At 41.4% G+C, this 22433-nt stretch overlaps 1 protein-coding gene across 8 annotated transcripts in view; it reads right to left on the reverse strand.

Moving 5' to 3' along the window:
• Kif16b (kinesin family member 16B) overlaps nucleotides 1–22433 on the reverse strand; it is a 263590-nt gene that overhangs the window by 95306 nt on the left and 145851 nt on the right. For all 8 annotated transcript variants that reach the window (XM_040746394.1, XM_040746395.1, XM_040746393.1 and 5 more), the window contains exons 16-17: nucleotides 22209–22291; nucleotides 20112–20200 (exon numbers count right to left, since the gene is read on the reverse strand). In XM_040746394.1, the coding sequence (XP_040602328.1) occupies nucleotides 20112–20200; nucleotides 22209–22291 (172 nt within the window). The remainder of the gene's footprint in view (nucleotides 1–20111; nucleotides 20201–22208; nucleotides 22292–22433) is intronic.

The raw sequence follows: 22433 nt of genomic DNA on the forward strand, positions 1-22433 counted from the left end.
GAATTAAGAAGTCAGGTATGGGTGCTGTTTTCAGCCTAGCTGCTTCTCTCTGAGGGCAGAAGCAAGATACTATGACAAGAGCAAGGAGACCAAGAGGCATAAGTTTCAGGGATATTACTTGTAAGAGGAAAAAGGGCCAATGGGCAAGGGAATTGTATATGGTGGTTCATGTGTGCCATCCTAGCAACAGAGAGGCTGAGTCAAAAGAAGTCAGACTGGGCTATAAAGTTAGACCCTGTGTCTAAACCAAACCCAAAACCAAATAAATATAGGAGAGAATTGATAAAGAGAATGAGGGGGAAAGGCTCACTGAGGATCACTCAAGTTATGGGATGGCTAATTTCAGAGGCCCATTCTTTAGGCTGACATAGTGTTTGTTTGTTTGTTTGTTTATTGGCAGCATTGAATAGAGATGCCAGAGTAAATGCAGGAAATGACTGCTAAGAGCACAGAAAAAAGCTCAATTGAAGATGTGGGAAGACAAAAATTCAAGTATTAGTCTAAGGACTGAATTAGATACTGAAGATGAAAAGAAATGAAGTAAAAATGGAATCTACAAGATAAAGTAGAAAAATCAAAGAGATCTCCATGCTGACAAAGCGGGTACCACCCAATTGGACAGCAGGGTAAGTTCACCCCGAATCACTGAAGACATCAGTAGGGCTCTGACAGTTGCTGAGGCTTCAGACGAGACATGGGGAGGGGCAGATGAGAGCAGCAAGGAGAGATGAAGAGTGAGAATGGGCAAGTGCTGTGAGCTGAATGGATGAGAGAGCGTCACTAAGCAGAGGACGTGAGATCTTCAAGCATTGGGTGGAGGACATAAGGGTCTTTGGGCTCATGAAATCAGTGGTTCTTCCACAGGAGACATCTTCAGTTTAGAATATTTGAGTAGGATCAAGAGGATACACTTGTTCTGCAGCAGCAACTATCAACCTCAGATGTTAGAGGCCACAGCTTTTGGCCCTTCAGAAGGGCAGCATCTATGGATTAGGAAGATTATGGATTAAGAGGACAAATGACTTGTCCATGACTTATTTCTAGATCTTAGCCATTTTCTAGATAATAATTAGATAACAATCCTTATTTCTAGAAAAGGCTAAAATTTAAAAATCAACCACACCTATTTGGTGCAATCTCTTAACTGAGGTAAAGTCACCAGCAAATATAAGAGCATTATGAGACAGGGATCCTACTTTAAACATGAGGGAACTAGAAGTGCTGCTGATAGCTTGTAACTTCTGTTAAATAGTACATATTTACTAATCATACTTTAAAATGCATTTCTTTCCAAAGTCCATAATTACTCCAGTTAGCCTACCACAATAGACTGTAAAACACAAGTGTAAGCCTGTCTGTATCTAGACAGTATACCATGTATAATTGTATGTAAATGTGGCTACATTTTTAAGCAAGTACAATTCACTATTTTACATTATGGGATTATCATGACCCCAAATGCTAATTTCCCTAAAGTTATAATTAAAAGGGAAACTATAAAAGGATGTAATTTTTGCAGCTGTTTTTACCATTTTAAAATGACATTTGGAGGTACACATACTGTGTTAGGTCCAACAAAAAAGCACAGCATACCATCTATTTTTATCAGGAATGAGCTTTTCTCTTCATTAAAAGACAGCTAACATTTTTAGGTATAACTGCACATCTTGCAATTTACATCCCTGTTATCATCAGCAACAGAAAATGAGAGGGTTGGAGTTTCTCAGTTCACACCATTACTTTGAAAGTGAGACTGTGATTATTTTTAAAAGAGAGAGAAGAAAATGAAGAAAATTTTAAATAAGCAAAACCCATAAATATTTGCATCCTTATGCTGTTGTAATACTGATTAGTTTGGTTCCTCTAAAGTCAGCTCTAAAAGCAGGAAGAGACAGCTACCCATGACCAGCCAGTACTTCAGCTGGTGACTAGAGTGGTACAGGCCAGGGGAGTAAGCAACTGAGCTCCAGACTATAGCAGATCTAGAAGGGGAGCAAGCGACTGAGCTCCAGACCATAGCAGATCTAGAAGAGAGTTCCCATTTGGCAAGAGATGACCTGAGACAAACATCCTGGTAAAGTCTCCTGCCTGGATATCTGACTCTATTGTTTGAAAAGGTATATGGTTAGGAAAAAAATTGTCATTGGGTAGACTTGGATTAGCAACTTTGGGTTGTATTTATGTAGCTCTACTAAACTGATGTACAACTCATGGAATTCTTATTATGTTAGAAAAAGATAACTCATATTTTCATTGTGGATTGGGCCTTATGAAGTGCTGTATCTCTGATCACAGTTACCTTCTGAACAAGCCCTGGCCAGTATCTGGATGCCCAGTGGCATTCTTCAGTGCAAATCCTGGTAAGAAAATCCTAGCATTTAGTGGAGGATGACTGTTCTTTTTCTGGTCCATTACAGAGCATTAAAATCTTTCCTCTGGGCATCAGTACTCATATAAACATTCACTGGAAAGCTAAGAAATGGTACACTGTAGAGATGATTGGCAGGGATTTCCAACCTCTTCATGTTAGATACTGGGCTATCTCACAGCAACCAATATACAATTACAATTCAAGGGTGTGAGGACAGAAAGGTATGAAGCAGGGGAAAGAAGTTACCCTCTAGTTAAGTCAGAGTTTACAATGTGAATACACTAAGCATCCTGGGAAAGATTTCCTAAATAAACTTTCACATCTGTAGTCTAGAAAGTATCCATTAAGACCTCCAAATTGTTAGATAATTTTTGTTACAAACTGAAGGTACCCAGAAATAAAACTTTTCTTTTAAGTAGTGCAATTTGATGCCATAAGCATTTTCCGTAGTTCTTCCCAGCCAACTTTGGTTAACATTACTGTAACCTAATTAAGTAAAATTCACACATATCAGAGTCAGCCCCATTACAGTCCAAGACCACAGGCTTGTTGAAGTGGGTATAGACTCAATAGGCATTACCTTCAGCTCAGCACATACCCCTGCACCCTAGCCATCTCTGTAACATTGACACCCAGGCAACTAGGTCCAGAGAGTATCAGAGAAGTGTGTAAGATAAGCACCCCTTAAGAAGACCTGGGAGGAGAACTCACCTCATCTAGCTCTTCACCCATCCTCACCTGTACCCTGGAATTCCAACTCATCTCCTTAGCCAAATGATGGTTGAAGAGGTGAGGGCCTTCAGGAGTCAAAATGATTTGTCATTTCAGAACCCACTCTCCCTGTTCAACACACTTGAACAATCTACCTATCACTTCCTTCAACCTCATGTTAGACACAGCAAAATTTTACCAAGTTTTTGGTTTGTGAAAGGCAGTTCCGGTGGAGAAGAAGGAATGACAAAGTGAATATATACAGTTAAGGGAGTCCCAAATGTAAGAAAACACAGCATGTGCAGACCACATGGACATCAATGAGCCAGAACACAGGGCACCTTTGATAGTGGGTCAGGGAGAGGGAGCATGGCTACAGGAATGAGAGAGTGAAGCCTTGAAGGGATGCGGGGGCAGCTGCAAAAGGTTGGCCTTGAGAAACAGAATTATGATGCCCAGGATGCATGGACTAGGGATAAATCAAGAGGAAGGAGAACATATATAAGGTAGAGTCAGAAAGCAGGAACTGGCCTCAGCTGTCCACTGTAGCAAGTACAGCAGGAATCAAGGGATGATAAAGCTAGGGCAGTAGCAGTGGAAGCAGAATGCCCAGGTCAAGGCAACACTCTTTGAGCCCTTGCTGACCAGCTGCTCTGTCACCTAAAGTGTAACCTGCTCTGGTGGATGAAACACTCAGGAACTGGTGTTCTGCTTACCCAGTAACTCTCCTGTCTCACAGGTTCTGCCATCTGTGTGCCAGCCATAGTCGGAGGTACTGGGGTACAGGGAGTTTCTGCCCTGTCTAATACAGGTATCACTGAGTATGATGGGGTCTGGAAAAGGGATAAAACAAGAAAAGATGGTAGAGCAAAGAGGAGACTCAGGAAAGCAGGACATGGAGGGAGAAGCCAGACAAAGAGCAGATGGCTTGTATGGCCCACTGTGAGCCTAGCAGAAGCAGCAAGGTAGTGTAGAGGAAGTCAGAGAGGGGAGCTAACTGAAGCACTAGCCAAAGATGCTGGGTTTTCTTGGCACAGAGGGTGTTGCTATCTCTCCCTTCACCACACTTATTGAAGACAAAGATCTCTCCATCTTGACTGAATGTATATATCCTGGGAGCCTCCTTCAAGGCACAGTGAAGGCATTCCACCAGCAATTATGCTAGGTAGTGCCCTGGAGTCAATGGCCTGAACTACTGGCTCAGCAGAGATGTATAAGAAGATGAAGGTATCTAAAAATAATTCTGATCAAAAATCTATTTTTAATATGAAAATAAAAGGTACAGTAAAAAAAAAGAAGATGAAGGTAATCGATGCTGGCCTTTCTTTATCTGAAAAAATAACAGTTATTTATACTCCTTGCTTCTTTGTGCTGAGGATAACTCATTAGAGCAAATTTGGAAAACACAGCCTAGAACCATGCTTGTTGTACTTAGGAATCAGCTTTCAACACAGATTGACATATACACACATGAAACTGATGGCCTATAATACAGTACTGTGCTAGTTTGAGTGTATTTGGCCTCCATAAGCACATCAATAGTGGCACTGTTAGAGGTCTTGCTTTGTTGGAGTAGGTGTGGCCTTGTTGGAGACAATCTATCACCGTGGGGGTGGGCTTTGAAGTTTCATATATGCTCAAGTCATACCCAGTGTCTCAGTTCACTTCCTGTTGCCTTCAGATCAAGATGTAGAATTCTCAGCTTTCTCCAGTAGTAGCATGTCTTGCTAGAACATGCCATGTCTCACCATGATGATAGTGGACTGAACCTCTGAACTATAAGTGAGCTACCCAAATATATATGTAGATGTATGTATATGTATATGTATACATGTATATGTATAATATCATAAACATTTCCCTATTATTTATATCTAGAATAAGTGACCAAACCATACCCTGGTATTGTAAACAATATTTAGTGTCATAGAATTCTATAATGACTTCTATAAACAATCTCATTGTTAGCAAAGTATACGTGCAGATCATTCTGAAAAAAAAAAGTTCAAAGTCCAAAGTCTCTTCTGAGAATCCTGTAATCTCTTTCTTTAGTCATGGAGAGAAATGGGCTGGGAGAGGCAGTGCAGGAGGACAGCAAACAATTTGGATGCCATTTAGGAGACAAAGCAACAGAATTTAAGAAGGGCCACATACAGACAGGGACGATGAGGAGGAAGGCACCAGCATTTAGACTGTCTAACAAGTTAGACAGAGAGCTAACCACACAACACACAGCACTGAAAAAGGAACCACAGTGGTGTGGTAGAAAAGAACCTAAGTTCAGTTAGTTTTGGAACAATGAACTTAAGATGGCTTCAGCAAATAAAAACACACAGGTCTGAGACTCTAGAAGAAAGGCTTGTGAATAGAGTTTCCTATCTATTTATGATATGTATATGTATGTGTATGCTTGCAGAAACATATGAGACAATTCGCACACGCACGCACGGGCACACATGTGTGTGTGTGTGTGTGTATGTGTGTGAACACATGGAAAGGTACTAGGTGTACATGAATATAGATAATGATATCTAATAATATCTCTATTATCTGTTCATCCATCATCTATCTATCTATCTATCTATCCATCCATCTATCCAGTGATACACTTCCCCCGACAAGGCCATACCTACTCCAACAAGAAGACACATCCTAATAGTGCCACTCCCTATGGGCCTATGGGGGCCATTTCACTGAAACCACACATTCCACTCTGTGGCCTCCATAGCCCTGTATCCATTATCATAATATAAACTGCATTTAGTTCAGCCTCAAAAGTCTTCATAGTCTATCACGGTTATCAACACTATTTAATAATCTAAAGTCTCTTCTGGGATGCATGACAATCTCTTAACTATAATCCCTCTAAAATGAAAATGAAAAAGCAGATCACATACTTACAACATACAATGGCACAGGATATGGGTTATCTATCATTCCTTTAGATGGAAAGGGAGCATAGTGAGGAAATATTGAACAAAAACCAGACCAAAAACCAGCAGCACAAACTCCAAACTCTGCATCTCCATGCCTGATATCAAAGTAATCTTCAACTCCTTTCAGCATTGTTGACTGCTACACACTCCTCTCTCTTGGGCTGGTTCAACACCCAGTTAGCAGCTTTCCTCTGTAAGTATCCCATGGCTCTGGCATTTACAACATCATGGACTCTCCAAGGCTCCCCTTCACAGCTTAACACAGAGGTCTCTCGGCCTCCATGCAGGGACACCCCTGCCACATGCTTGGCCTTAGGGGCTTTCCTTAGTCATGGAGGGAGATTTCATAACCCCTTTCTTCTATCTTTGACTCTAAAGCCAGAAACACCTGGCTGAAGCTGCAAGGTTCTGCTGCTTCCTGGACTGAGATATGGCCCCCTTGTTCAATTCCATCTGTATCACCTTTCTGTTTTTCATGGTTTCCTTTACTGTGTATGTTTGGCTAACCTGGAACTTGTTCTGTTGCTCATATGGGCCATGAACTCACAGATCCACCTGCCTCTGCCTCCTGAGTGCTGGGATTAACGATGTGTACAACTGTGTCCACCCTAAATACATTTCTTTAATTGTTTTCATAAATTAGAGGTTTAGCAGGGTGAAGACTTGTTAAACCTTTATTCCATTTAACATCAGGTTTTTCTTTAAACTTCTTCCTGGTGCTCCTTTTCTCCTCAAAATGTGCATTTTGCATTTTTTCTTGCTCAGCTTGTTTCTTTTAATTATAGATTTGCATAAATGTGGTCATTAATAACCAAACAGTACAGTCAATATTAGTCTAAATGGAAATTTCCTTTGCCAAAGCTGTTAATCCATAACTCAGCTTAGCCTCAGGCAGATTTATAAGGAGAAAGCACCCACATTCTTTGACAAAATATCACAAGAATGGTTTCTAGGACACATACTAATATTCTTTTCCTTTGAAACCTCTTGAGTTTCACCTCCACAAATCAAATCACCCTCAGTACCACTGTCTTTCATGTTCCTACTAGCATGGCCCATAAGGCCCACTTAAAGCATTCAAATGCTTTCTAATCCAAAGTCTACGTTTCTCTAAACAAAATTAAGTCAGACTCCTAATGCCAATTTTTATTTTAGTTATGGTTACTATTGCAGTAAAGTGTCACCATGACCATGGCAACTCTTATAAAGGAAAACATTAAATTGTGGCTAGCTTACAGGTTCAGAGATTTAGTTCATTCATTATGGGAAGCACGTTGGCAAGCAGGCAGACATGGTGCTGGAGAAAGAGATATGAGTTCTGTATCTAGATCGGCAGGTAGCAAGAAGAGAGAGTTCTACTGGGCCTGGCTTGGACTTCTGAAACCACAAATCCCACCCCCAGTGACAAACTTCCTCCAACAAAGCCACATCTACCCCCAACATGCCATACTTCCTAACAGTGCCACTCCCTAATGAGCAAGCATTCAAATATGTGAGCCTGTTGGGGACATGCCCATTCAAAGCACCACAAACCCCTAACCAGATGTCTTAGGGTTTCTTTTGCTGTGAAGAGATACCATAAGCATGGCAGCTTTTAAAAGGGAACACATTTGACTGAAGTGGCAGCTTAGTTCAGGAGTTTGATCCATTATCATCATGACAGCACGCAGGTAGACATGATGCCGTAGATGAAGAAGCTGACAGTCCTATATCTTGCAGGTAACAGGAAGTCAACTGTGACAGTGGGAGTAGCTTGAGCATAGGAGACCTCAATATCCACCCTCACAGTGACACACTTCCTCCAACAATGCCACCTCTCATAATACTGCCACTTCCTTTGAGGCCAATTACATTTAAGCTACCATACCAGGCAATGCAGAGATGTATCTGATGGGTTGATGACAGTTTGGAAACTCTATGCCCAGTCAGCCTATAGCCACTCCTAGACTTCTTCTGCTATGTCTTTCCAAATCACCAACACAAAAAGCCCATTGTCATCTCTATTTTTAATTTTCTGACATTTTTCTTTATCCTTTCCCCTGTTGCTTTAATTTTTTCAATACCATAAAATAAAGAATTCTGCATATGAATTTAGCTGACAAAATATCAAATTAGGCAAAGATTTAAATTGGAAAACTACAATGCTATCTAGAATTTAGATGGGGAAAATGAAATAGTTTAAAGTGTCCTTATTTATTAGACAAAAGATAAATAAGTTATGATATAAACAAAGAATGAATAATTACATTCAGTGGCCTTAGGGAAAAAATCTCAATGAAATGTAAATAGAGAAAATAAAGGAACTATGTATTTAGGACAGCCTCAATTTTAAAGCACCCTATATGATGTACTATTACAGTAACTGATGCCCAAGTAAATAAATTTACTTTAAAAGATAAATATTACCAATGTAAACCAATGGGTATATCACAGTAGAAGAATTATAAATATCTGTGATTATTCACTTCTGAGTGTTTGACTTTTTTGTAGTAAGATTTCATTTTGTAATGTGAAAAACTATCAAGCTTTTAAAATCTCCTCTGACTGTAGCAACTAATTCACTTCCATTGGGTTCCATAAGCCTCTGGTTCATTTCCACTTTATTTCTGAAAATGGTGACAATTAACATTAGCAGGCCATGTAAGATGCAGGGTTTCTTAACACTTGATGCCATATAGCTTGGAAACAGCTATTCAAGGTTATAATTATGGCCTATGATAAAAGGATATGAAAATGTCTCATCATGGAACAAGTAGCACCTATACACACTCAGCCAAGGATAAATTCCTCAAACACCCACTCCAATGCAGGGGCACTGTGTTGAAGAAACCAGCCCTATTAGTTTACCTCTAAACACAGAGATAGAGAATAGACATACAATTGCACCAAAGGACACAATTCCCAGCTGTTTATAATGCTAACAATGAAAGATGGAACAGACTCTGAGTGACTAAGGAGATGAAATATGGACTTGCAGTTGGAAGTCCCCTTTGAGAAAGTGACATTTAAACTGAGACCTTAGAAGTGACAGTAGAGTCTGCTAACCCAAGAGTTGATGGCAATTTGGACAAGAGTTGCAGGAGACACATGCAAGTGTCATGGGAGGGCAAGGAATGCATACAGCAGGACCCTGTCACAGAACCAGAATGTATTCTAAATAAATGGTTACCAAGGAACAGAGCTAGTGACACACAAATTAATACGATATGGTACTTCCAACAGAACATCATGCTGCCATGCAGGACTAAGTGGAACTCTCCTGTCTCACCTTTGCCTATAATAGCCATTTATCATCTCACTAAGAAATGGCTCATTTACTCAACTGAGCATCACAGTAGCTCTAGATTAGAAAAGAAGAGAAACAACCCAGCCCACCAAGAAAGCTAGAGTAACACCAGAAATCAACTTGTTCTTGGAATCAACGGTTCCTCTTTCAATCAACTTTGAAGACAGAAACCTCACAGGTCTATCATTTAAAGTGGATAACAATGGAATGATATTCAAGGATTTAAAAACTAGTGAAGAACAGCAAAGTCAGCAATTAACACCAATCTTAGCTAATGGAGGAAGAAACCCACATCCTTTAGTTTCCTTTATTACCAGTTCCTAAAAACTGTGTATCTTAACAAGCTATTTAAGACAATCTACAGCCATCGTAAAGTTAGTAAACGACCCATAAAAAGTGAGACAACTAAGACCAGAGTTGGAGAAGAAACCAGCACTGCAGCAAACTTAGCTAGAAAAAAATGGCAAGGCTCAATAAAACGAAGCAACAGAGATAAACACAGTAAATAACCCTCAAGTACACACAGGCTAACTACCAAATTACCAGCAGCATAAATATTGTCAGCAATGTGCATAAAGCTCACATGTTCAAGGTCAGCAAGAAAAAGAGAAGCAACTTACAAAGCAGGAGAAAATGAAATGGAAGGAGCAAGAATCTGTAGTGAGGAGGGCACTGTTCTTTCCAGGAAAGAGGATCTTTCCTAAAACATACAGAGAGGACCACAGCCTCATTCAAAGGTGAAAATCTCAGCAGGAGTATCCCTAGCTACAACCAGATTCTATTTCCTGAGGCCTCCCTCCATGCTGCTGAAAAGAGGAAATTGAACTCCTCTAAGTGCCAACTTATCAGGTGTCCTTATTTGTACAAACTGTGCTGGGGACCACCGGACAGACCATGTGTTGTGCCTGTTTCCTGGAAACAGGGTTAGTTTCACCTACAATGAAGCTAAGGCTCAAAGCAATGGCAGCTATTAACCTGATACTGATGGCTTCTCACTATCTAGTGCAATGCCGGTTATCTTCTCTAGTTAGTGAAGAAAGGCGAGATGAGAAGGAAATAAACAGGCACTAAGAAAAGAAGATGAAGAGACAACAGAGCAATGAGACAGGAAAGGAAAAGGGTATACAAGTAGAAAATGGGGCATGTAGGGATGGCAGAGGAAATTGCATCTGAAATGAGTATGCGTGGACAGTCTTCTTGTCATTATTGCTTCAATACTGTATTTCCATAGCTATTAACACTGTGTTAGAAAGCATTCATTAACAAGAACCAGGAAAAGGATGGAAGATTCAAGAAAAAGGAATCACTTGTTGTATAATAGTTATTAGTTGGTAAGAATTCTTCACAACTACCTTGGTGCCTCTCACTGTCTACATCCAATCTTAAAAACTCTCCCTTCAGATTTGAGTTCCTTCTGGATTTATTTTCTAGAAATCTATTCCTATACCTATACAGCAAGAATGTGGGAACTACCCTCATTCAGCATTCCAGTACAGGATGAAACTCATTAAAAGTCACAGATATTTGGTCCTGGATAAAAACTGGGACACTGAGGGAGGGCATGCATTTCAAGACAGCCATTGTTGCAGGCAGGAAGCTTAGCCTCTGCTTCCTGGGAATATGACTTAGCACTGTACCCTGAAAACTGTGCTCACAATGATATAGTCAAGAACTCAAAAGTTCTTGAAACTGTTTAGAAGAAAAAGAAACTCTCACAGTATTAGCAGGAAGGTAATGAAATAATTTGTTAACATGCAACCAAAAATCTTCAAATTCTACTCTCTGATCTAGAAATGCCAGCGCTACATTTTTCTGCTGTGAGGAAGTTACTATGGAGAACACAAGAATAAACTACAAATCTCTTCGGCCTGGTGGCATATGATAGTGGCAGATTATCACATAGCCATGAAAAGAGCTATGAAAAGAAAATCTTGAATGCAAAAACTCCAAAACAAAATGAATGCTTGCAAATCCAGTATGAGCCCATCTTTACACACACTGTACATGACAGACATCTGACATGAAGCACATGACCAGAGAAGGTTCATCATGGCATAGAAGGCAGGGAGATAGGATATAGCAGCTTGTTAGTTCTGACAGCAGGAATGATGGGTGGTCAGTTATACTACAATAGCAGTTACAAGGCAAAGAGTATTCTGTACCCCAGGTCTGGCTAGAAGCCTCAAGTCCAAGCTCCTAGAGACATACTTTTAGTTAGATCTCACAATATCCCAAACAGTGCTACATGGTAGGACTGACTCCTTAAACATACAAATCCGTGGAGGCACTTCACACTGAAACCCTAAGAGGAATACTTGTAAGTTGTCACCACAGTTAAGGCAGAGTACATGACACATGCTAGTGCTGTAGTAATTTCTTTTATACTTGTTTGGGATTTGCACTTTCTATGATAAACCTTCCCTGATGATGGATAGCTTCAGGCCATCTCAGAGTCAGAGGCTTCCATGGCCGCCAAGGTGTGTGATGGCCTTTGGTGATGCTCCTTAGGTGGACTCCAAATGGAGCCCTGACCCTGACTTCTGACACTTTTAGATCCAGTGTGGTTAGAAGCTGAGTTCATTCTTTTCAGAATTTAATTATTCACATTTATCCATTTAAATGGGCTCACCACTGTGCAGTACTTAGAAGAGGCTAATGTGCCAGCAAAAATTTCTTTTATTTTCAATACTGAAATGAACTTGGAAGGTATCTAATTTTGCTTCAAGCACTTTTCAAGAAGCTGTGAACGCTTCCGCCTCCTGCCAAATTAGCTGCCTGTTTGCAGTCTCCAGTGAGGTGGAGGAGGCTGAGCAGTCGGCTTGCTTTCTTCTTAAAGACACTGTGCCAGTAAGAAGGAATGTTTCCCCTGCAGGGAAATTATCTGCTGGCAAAGACCCTGGCTGGGCACTTCTCCAAAGCAGAGCTAACTCCCCAAGGAAGCCACCAGGCTGCTTTGCCCTATCCAAAAATTCTCTGGCATTAAGAACCAATGTGTGTACAAATCAGTTTCCAGAGAGTTTGAGATGTAGGCCAGCAGTGGGTTCCAAAACTGGAATAGAAACAATGTGTCCAACTTGATGTGCTGGACAGAGGAGACCATTCATGGATATAAGGACTTGCTGTTAAAAACAAAACAAAACAAAAAATCCAGAGCCCACTAAATTCAGATTATGATTCTATTGTTGCTGTTTGTTTTTAAATATGGGCTACTGGAAAGAGCAAAGGTTGCCCATTGAACAAAAAGGAAATAAAGAAAAAAGAAAGAACCAGTTGCTTCAAAGACAAGTTAGAACTCACCAGATATGATCATTAGCAAAAAGTCACCACTGTTGGGATACTTTGGCTCTGGGAGGAGTACTAAGCAGTATATATGTATTAATCTACTATAAAACTCTCAATCCCACACTCATTGGTATGACACCAAAGGAAGCAAGGGACATGTAGATCTGTGATCTTTAGACATGCTACCAACCATGACGGAAGCACTCACTAAGGCAGGAGAAGGAGACATGTGGGAAGTACAGAGTACAAGGGCCGTTGTGTAGTACAGGCAGCTAGAGACCACACATTCCAGAACTTCTTTGCAGCCCCATAGTTCTAGAGCAGCAAGAGGTTACTTCCCTGTGTGCAGGATTTGAAACTGAGTAAGGCATAGGGGGTTCTTGCCTTCAAGAAGCCTAGGCATTAGATGAATTTGGAAAGAGAGGGCAAGAACAGAATATATACACAAGGAAAAAGGCAAAATTTCAACTCAAACTGGAGATGGGCAGAAGCTCCTGAGAATGTGATTCCTGGACTAAGCTTAAAAGGAAACTAAGCAGAGGAAACAGATGGAAGGATTCTACATAGCTTTCCTAAGTGGGGCAAGCTTGTTTTATCCAATTAGGTCAAGGGTTCAGGGTGGAAGGGTTCAATGTGGAAAGAGACCACATTGGAGAAGAAAGTTTTGGATGACAGTGATGGAGCTTGGAGGTCACTCTATGGAAACTGAAGGACCAAGCAGGCCTGACGCTAGGAAGAAGGGATCACTAAGGAGAGCTCAAGGAACATATCCTCAGGCTCCAGTGGGGTGGAAGTCTAGAGCCCTCTTCCCCAGAGAGGAGGCAGGAACCCTACAGAGTAATCCCAGGAAAACCCAAGGGTGGTGTGTGTAAGACAAAGCTATGGTTCTGTGACTCCTGCAAGACTTCACAAGCATCTTCTGCACTTACTAACTCATACTCCAAGGCAACTGAGTCTTTGCCTGTCCTCATCACTCAAGCTCTAGCATAAGGTATGGCAAATGAGAGGCTCTCAACATTAGGCACATGAATGAATAAAAATCCATTTTTCACTCATCATTTTCATTTCATTCATTCATCCATCCCCCAAGCAAGGCTGAGTACTTCCTACAGGCATACGAATGCTGCTGGTGCAGAGACAGCTTTCCCCATGGGGAGTCTGACTGCTGACACAAGACTCAAAACCACAGCCACTTACAGAAGAAGTTCAAGGCCCAGGGCCCAGTTACTAAGTTATTCTGACTATTCTCAGTGCCTTTGACAACCTGACCCTCCTCCTTTGTGTGTATTTCAGCTAAATAACATCCAATCAAAGACTTAAGCCTAAAACTGGAAGTCAACATATTTTCCTTTATTAAAGTCCACAGACAGTTAAACTTCCAGGACCCATAGCTGCCTGCCTGCCTTGCTTGTCTTTCTAGCTTTCTTCTAGGTTCTTTCCCTCATTCCTCATTCCAAGCCCTAGCCTCCAAGCATCCTTACAGCAGCTCCCCAAATGTTATCATTACTCACCCTCCAGTGCAAATATGACCATACTCCTCCTTGGAATGAACACTTTCTGGACTCAGCACTGGTTGGGTTTACATATGTGAAACAAGTTGTCTGTAATCCCTGAGAAATCCATCCACAGTAGAGATATATTCACCACTCTTTACAGAACTTTTAGTGTGTATTTGGGGGTGGGGGTAATTTCTTCCTCCTTTATTTCTTAACTTTTTTTGCCAAAATTAGACAGTCTTCAGAAAGCAGAAGGGAACAAGACATAGTGATGAAGAACCACAGTAAGAAAGTTCCTTGGATGCACTAGGATGGCTATAGTCAAATGAAAAAAATCCTCACAGGTGGGTGAGGGTAGACTCTGGAAACTTCCCTCACTGGTAAGAATATAAGGAAGGCAGAGCCACATGGAAAACAGACTAGCAGTTCACTGAAACATTTAGAAGAGCTCTGATCAAAGGCTCGGGCAGACATCTGTACTCTCCTGTCCAAGGTAGAATTATTCCAATGGCCAACAGTAGAAATAACTGATATCCATTAACAGATGATGGACAAATAAAATGTACATGTACACAGGAATACTGCTCAGCCAGAAAATTGGAGTTCTGACAAAACAGTAAAACCTGAAGGAGTTTGCTAAGTGAAATAAAACAATCACAAATGGAAAAATGCTCTGACCCCAGGTGTATATGTCTAAAGAAGTAAAATTCATGGAAACAGACAAGAACAAAACCAGAAAAAGAGTTGTGAGCAGGAAGGCATTGTTTCAAGAATGCAGCACTACATCTTGTAAGATGAAGAATGTTCTAGAGATTGCCTGCATGGTAACATCAATGCACTTTACTATACAGTGTTCTTAAAGTAATTAGGATGGTAAAACATTATAGTAAGTCTACACATAAAAGTAGTTGCTAACATGAAAAGTTGCTACCGAGCACAAGTACACAGAAAGTAACTCTTGTTTGTGTACTAGAGTTTATTCTTTAAACATACATTCTAGCTGAGTTGCTTTGTGTTGTTTGGAGATGGGAGATTATATAGCCAAGTCTAGCTCTGAACTTACTACACAGCTGAGGCTAGCCCTAAACTCCTGATCCTCAGGCATCCATCTCTCCAGTGATGAGAATGGGGACATACATCACCTACTTGGCTCTGAAGAAGCCTTCTTAAAGCACTAATAAGAATGTATAATGTCATCTTCATACACAGCACTATGTTCAAATTTAGGAAACCTGAGCTGCAATTTACACCTCAAATTCATCTGCCAAACACAGAAATACAAGCCCTAAAGAACAACTCTGTGGGTTTACTAAAGCAAACTCTAAGTGCTAGAGCTAGGCTTCCAGGGAGCTGGGCCTAGGTCTGTTGACTCCTCTTCCTCTCAGCAGCACTCTCTCTGCCCAGTCTTCCTCAGGGATGCTCTACATTCCCTGCAGTGGACCTCCTCAGCAAGTGACAACTACTTCTGTAAACAGTCAGGGCCCAGCAAGGACAGTTCCCCTGGAAGCCATAGAGTGGAACCTTCAGTACAAAGTCAGGGCAGTGACTTTGAGTCTTTGGGAGGTGGGTGCTGAGGACTAAGTCTTCAGTTAGCATTCTCTGTCTCTCTTCCCCATGTAAGAGCTTGTTGCAGGCCAGGAACATCTTTATAACCCCAACAAAAGAGGAGAAAGTTTATCTGAGACTTCTTGTAATTCTGCTATCCTCTCTAAGACAAGAACACTAGTCACTTAGTCCAGGGTGTGAATGAGCTAAACTGCACAAGAGATTGGTGCCAGTGCAAGGAAATAATATTTGGTTTCCAAAAAGAAGACAGATGGTTCTCATGAATCAGACTCATACAGATTCTAAGGGACTGGTTGCAGGAGATCTCAATCCTAATAAAGACTGCTATTGGAAGCCACAGGGCCTCTGGTTTTCTGTCACCCAACCCATTAGGACATGGCTACCCAAAGGGGGCATGGCAGAAGAAAGAGAGCCCTTTCTAGTTACATCATGTCACATCAGTCCTTTCCCAAGAGTCCAGGGAAGTCTGCAGACACAGCTGCCTTCTGCTCTGAACTGCATGCTGTCTTGCACTCGCTCTACAAGCATTCACATGACAAGCCCGTGTTCCCAGGCTCTCCACAGAGAGCTGGAAATCTACTACTTAGCAGGCTGTCAGCACACAGCAGATCTTCAGCAATACCCACTGCCTGGAGGGAACATCACAGCCTGAAGTTTTCCTCTGAGAAATGAGCATGCTCTGAGTCCAAGCTGTGGATTATCTGGAATTAAACAACTCTTTAATAAGGGCCCAGGTACTAAACATATTTCTTTCAATGTTCTTCTAGCTTAATTTATGCAGAGAGCATTTATACCTACAACAAAAAAAAAGGATGGTAAAAACAGCATGGCTATAGCTTTAATTATGCTTCATTTTGCCCACTTGCTAAAGCCAACAATTTCATAATGAGGTATCTGTCTTCCCATAAGTCAGAGTAGGCAATTCTTCTTCAATTATATATTAATTCATGGGTAATCACTCTTTGCAGCAGGTAGCGAGTGCAGGGGACTGGGAGCCAGGGAGAAAGATGGTATGATGAAGTATTAAATAATTTTACTTGAATTTGTACCAACAAGTATTACACGAATGTGTCTTTTTGCAGAAGCCAGGTGAAGAGAATGCATCATTCTCATATCAGAAGCATCGAGAAGCTACCAGCTGTAATTTAACCTGAAATATATTGCTTCTCACTTGGGTTTCCTGATCTTCTTTGCTTATTTTCCCATTTTGTCATAAGGCATTCCCCTCCTTCTACAACCTTTAGTCAAGGATCAGAACATGACCTTGAGAATTATTTAAGAAACTGTGTTATCTCTGGGGTTCTACCACTTTGCATATTATGTCTTATCTCAATAATTACAATGTATATACCCAGGGAAATTAATTAAAAATATTAAAATAAAAAACCCTAGAGAATTCATCTGTCTTACTAAAACAATCTCAAACTATTTGCTATTAGTAATAACCAGGAGATATACATGGCACTGTGAAATAAAGTAAGTCAAGGCCCTTGAGCTCACAAAGCTTCCAACTTAACAAGAAAGATGTAAATAGAATTCTCATCATCTGTCCACTTGTAATCAACTATCTTCCTTGTCTGGCCCATTGCAGGAAAGGGTACAACATCTGTCCCACATGCTTACACCTGAAACTTGGAAATCTCCCCTTTTCCCCTAGTTCCTTGACTTCACTTTTCTATATCTCTATGCCCAAGCCCAGAACCATACACCATTATGTTTCATATGGTCTAAATAAACAGCTTTCTTCACAATATCCTGAATCTATAGCACAATTTCCATAGTAAGTGCCCTTTAGGTTACTGTCCCAGACAAAGACTTCTCATGTTTACCAGCATTCTTAGAAGACACCACTCCCTGCAGTGCCTCACATGGGCCCACACAGGCTGCCACCAACTGTCCCTCACCTCACACCTTGCATCACCCTTCTTCTGTATTCCACTAACCCTGGTCCACTGTCCAATTTATGATTTTGAAGCATTTTGTTTCCCTTCTCTTTTGCCTGAAATGTTTCCATTCCCCCTTGTGTTTTATGAGTGTCATTGACTATAATCTTCACTCCATTCAAGTCTTAAATCAAGTATTAGATCTCCTACCCAGGATGTCCTCCCTGAGCACACCTGCCAAACACTGCCCCAAAGGCACCACAGTTCATTCCACCTTCACCTCTTTGATCTCCCAGTCATCCACAGACTGATTCTGGCCTCCAGCTGGCATGGATATTGAACATTGTCCATATCAAGGCCCCTGTCCTAGAGTCATATCTGGTTGACAATAGTTCTCAGAATGAGTCTGCTGAATGGTGGAATGTCTCCACAAAGAATGAAAAACAGTGATAACAGAAATGCAGCAGTGTGGTCAACAGGGACATTTCAGTTTGATGAGAGCTGGGAATAGCCTGAAGAATGGGTTCATCTCCCTGGTGTCTTGGAGCTGCAGGTGTCAGGAAAAATAATCACTGGGCCCTGGAACAAGCAAAGAACCAGCTCCTATGGCACAGGTTATTTCAGACATAGCTGAGTCACAGCCACTACCTGAAGGTATAAAACTGCAAAGGGATGCACAGAGATGTGCCAAGATATAATGAGATGGATGCGACAGGCCATGCTGAGATGTACTGGTAGCGGACATGCTGAGTGACCCTGGGGAGTCAGAGAAGTGATGACATTGTAGTTGTACACACTGGAAGTCCAAAGGGTATACTTTAATGCCATTTTATCAATACTAGGGAAAAAACTGAACTTCAAATCAATTAAAATACAATATCACTTTTAATAGGGCTATATATTCTTTATTTTGTGGAAGAAAATAACTCAATACCATACAAATAAATACAAAATAAAAAGAGAGCTAGTGACCTGAGGAGAGATTACTTTTTCTGTTTTCAAAGGTAACAAACTAAGTTTCCAAATGGTAGCAAACCAAAGGGCTCCACTGCACAGAGGATGGGGAAGGTGGTGACAGATTTCAGGATTACCTGGGTCTTGGGCTGGGAGACAAATCAGTACTTAACACATGGGATCACACCACTGATATCAACACCAAGGACCAGCATATTACATTAAATGATGTAAGCCTATAAATGATTTCTTCTAGCCACCATACAAAGCAGCTGGGAAAACCACTACAATTTCTAAGAGCCTATAAGCACTCGTGCCTTCACAAAGACTGCCTATTCAGGGACTCTGAAAGGGTTCTTGTATTTTTCGGGTCTCACTACTATTTGGCTTATCTCAAGACAAAAATTATTTAATGAATATAACTTCCCTCAGTAATCACACAACCTGAAGTTTAAAAGGCTGCATGATGAAGATGAAGCTGGACACCATAAAATAAATTGAGTGACCAGAAAGTCACAGACCCTCTGTCTCACCAACTGGCTTTCTTTTTATTTTGGCTCAAGGAACTCAGAATCTGGGCTTTAACCTGATGGCCTCTAAAAGGAACAAAGTAGAGATAAGATTGAAAGTGCATTCAGGGGCAATCAAGCAACAATTCCTCATATTTGCCCAATCTGGACCTCAAGGAGCAGCCACAGATCATGGCTATGGAAGTAGAGTCCCCAAATGGAACAGGGTTAGGGCTGATGAAGTGGGAGCAAGGTCTGGGAGTTAGACCTGGACACTAGCAGAGCTCTAATTCATGAACAGATGCACATGTAAAGCCAGGCAACCACAACTCTGAGAAGTGAGAGGACAGAGGTGACTCAGCACCATGCCTGTCACAAAGTAAATGCTAAACAAAGAAGAGCTCCAAAGGGACATCTCTGTGAGTTTCATTGCACTCATTCAGCTCATTATTTTATGTGACATTCTCTTGGTAGAAAGAATGAAATAGTGGAACCTCAAAACTGAGGAGTACCCAAAGTCTTTTCATATAGCTCCGTGTTTCAAGATGTTTTTATCATCACTGTCATCTTACTGATGAAGTCACCAAGGACTTGAGCACTTAGGCTAACAACTCAAGGTCACCCAGATGCTAAACTCATTTAAAATGCTCTCTTTTGTATCTTCAGCCATCCTCTGATGTCTTAAAGAAGTGAAGATAATTCTCTGGGCTGTGGGATGCCCTAAGACCAAGGCTGCCTCTGTTATTACAGATCATTTATAAAAACAAGATAAAAGCATTTAAGCCAAAGGGATCATGCGCTGGGTAATCAAAGTGCTAACTTAAAATATTAGACAGTTATGAAGATGATAATGAAGCTTGTAACCATCTTTGCTAATGCTTATTATGTTGTTAAGCAAAAAAATCAGAGAACTTAATCCCATTTGTACTGTGATTATAACTAAGTACAATTATGTATATACAGCACTAGCTGGAAAAAAACTTGGAAAATGATTGCAGTTGATATGCTGAGGAGGTGCCCTTGCCCAAGCTTTATTACCGTTAAGTGACTATAATATAGTTGGCACCATAAATACCACCATAGTACTAATCACAGGGAAGACGTGCTGTTCACTTACCCAGGGTTATACAACATGACTGCAGACAGGTTCTCACAGGACTTGGAGAGGTCGGTCATAGACAAGCTGAAGGAGGACAGAAGGCCACTCTAAGAGCAGACACAGGGCGGAGTGGTTACCTTGGTGGGTATGAGAAGGTCAGCGCTCTACAACCATTGCCTCCCATTAGTGACAGGCGATGAGATGTGTACACTCAGGTGAATGCTTAATATCTGGTAGATGAGGGATAGTCAGTCCCTTATACACCAAAAATCACTTTTTAAAAGATAAATTTTATTCATTTATCTTACATCCTGGCCGCCATTTCCTCTCCCTCCTCTCCTCCCAACCTCATTCTCTCTATTTTCAACCCCCAATCCATTCCTCTTCCTTTTCTGTTCAGGAAAGGGCAGGTCTCCCATGAGTATCAACAAGACATGACATATCAAATTGCAATAAGACTAAGCACTTCCCCGTGTATTAAGGGTAGATCCCAAAAATCAATAAAAAAAAAGTCAAAGACAGCCTCTGTTCCCACTGTTAGAAGTCCCATAAGAGGACCAAGCTATTCAACTGTCACATGTATGCAGAGGGCCTAGGTCAGTTACATGCAGGCTCCCTGGTTGTTGGTTCAGTCTCTGTGAACCCCTATGTGCCCAGTTTAGTGGATTCTGTGAGGTTGTTTTTTTTTTCTTTTTCTTTTGTGGTGCCCTTGACCATTCTGATTCCTACAATCCTTTCTCCCCCTCTTCTGCAGGATTCCCTGAACTCCACCTAATCTTTGACAGTGGCTCTGCATCTGTTACCATCAATTGCTAGATGAAGCCTCTCTGATAACAATTGGGCTAGTCACCAGTCTGGTCACAGGAGATGGCTAGGGCAGGCTACATATCTGATTAACTAGGGTCATCCCCGTAGATTCCTGGGAGATTCTCTTGTGTCAGATTTTTACCTGACCCCAAAATGGTCCCTTTTATTCACCAGGCATCCCATAGCTCAGAAAGCCTCCTAGCTACACTGCACTGAAGTTTAGGTAGTAGTTAGAAATTGTATCTCTGCTGCGCTTAACATGCACTTTTACTGAGTGACAGAGAGAAAGGGATAGGTGAGGGGAGGCCTAAAATGTAAGAACTGGTCTATTTGCTTCCAAAGAAAGCTATTGGCAGACAGATTTTTCCCATATCTCTCTGGAACCGTGTCTAAAAAAGGACTGTCTAGAGTAGTCCTGGGCTGGAATAGGGAAGAAGATTTACTGACTGGATCACCAGCCCTGATTAAGTTGAGGAATATGGCCTTGTTCTCATTTTCCATCAAAGGTCCTGGCAGCCTTGGGCAGCCCTTATATAAGGAGTGGCATGAGATGCTTTGTCACTTGGTGGCTAGAACAAAGACTTCGGGCTCGCAAGTTAGGGTGGAGGTCCTGGTTGCCCACCTCCTGCCCTCAAGCCTGTTATGGACCGTCTGTCTTAATCTAATTTCCCATTTGGTTACTTGTAAATTGGGGTGGTAATAGCTGCTGTAGACAACCTGGAGGAATCTCTACATAAGCAGAGCACAGTTACCAGCCGGCAACAACGCAAACTGTAGGTTTTACTATCTTCAGCAGTCTCGTAAAGGCCATGCTACAGATTTCTTTCCTTCTCATTCAATGGTCCTCTCTTTGTGTGGACCATGGTCCTCTCTTTCCTCTACCATTATGAGACCTCTGACTGCTCCCATCGACCAAGCCCATTTCTCTCAATGGTCCTAAATTCACCCCACTCTGTCTCCTACCCAAGGGAAAAACATACTTTACTGTGGTGGACTTGTGATAAGAGTGATTCAGTGCTATGTTACTTAGACAGATTTTGGTAGATGCAAGTAACTCCTCAACGCCACACAAAGCCTGACTCTTCTAGGGATGCATAGACTAGCAAGAAGGGTCTAAAAGGAACATTTTTTTTTTTCTTGTGAGCTCTGGACTCTAGTTGCTGGCTCTCCTGCTCTCATCTGTCAGGAGACAAACTGCCTGGAACTGAACTGGTTACAAAGCTTCCTTTCCAGAGGTTTTAGTCCCAGAGAGTAAAGTAGTAGGACCTAGGAGACACCCCCATCTAAGGACAGTCCCCACACCCTCACCTTTCTCTTCTCCCTGAGCTTGGCAGCTTCCTTTGGATGATTAAAGCGGAACATGTTGGTTCTTCCCAAGAGTATCACAGCACCTGGAATACAAAAGAACAACAGCAATGCAGAGACGGCAATGTGATCAGCGGTAGGCAGTGTGGTCAGCTAACAACAGCAGAGCATGAACTTTTCCTTCCAGGGCATTAGAAAATAATAAGGGGAGTTCAGTCTCAAAGGCCC

The sequence above is a fragment of the Mesocricetus auratus genome, unplaced genomic scaffold, assembly GCF_017639785.1.
Source record: "Mesocricetus auratus isolate SY011 unplaced genomic scaffold, BCM_Maur_2.0 Super-Scaffold_100004, whole genome shotgun sequence".
Taxonomy (NCBI): Eukaryota; Metazoa; Chordata; class Mammalia; order Rodentia; family Cricetidae; genus Mesocricetus; species Mesocricetus auratus.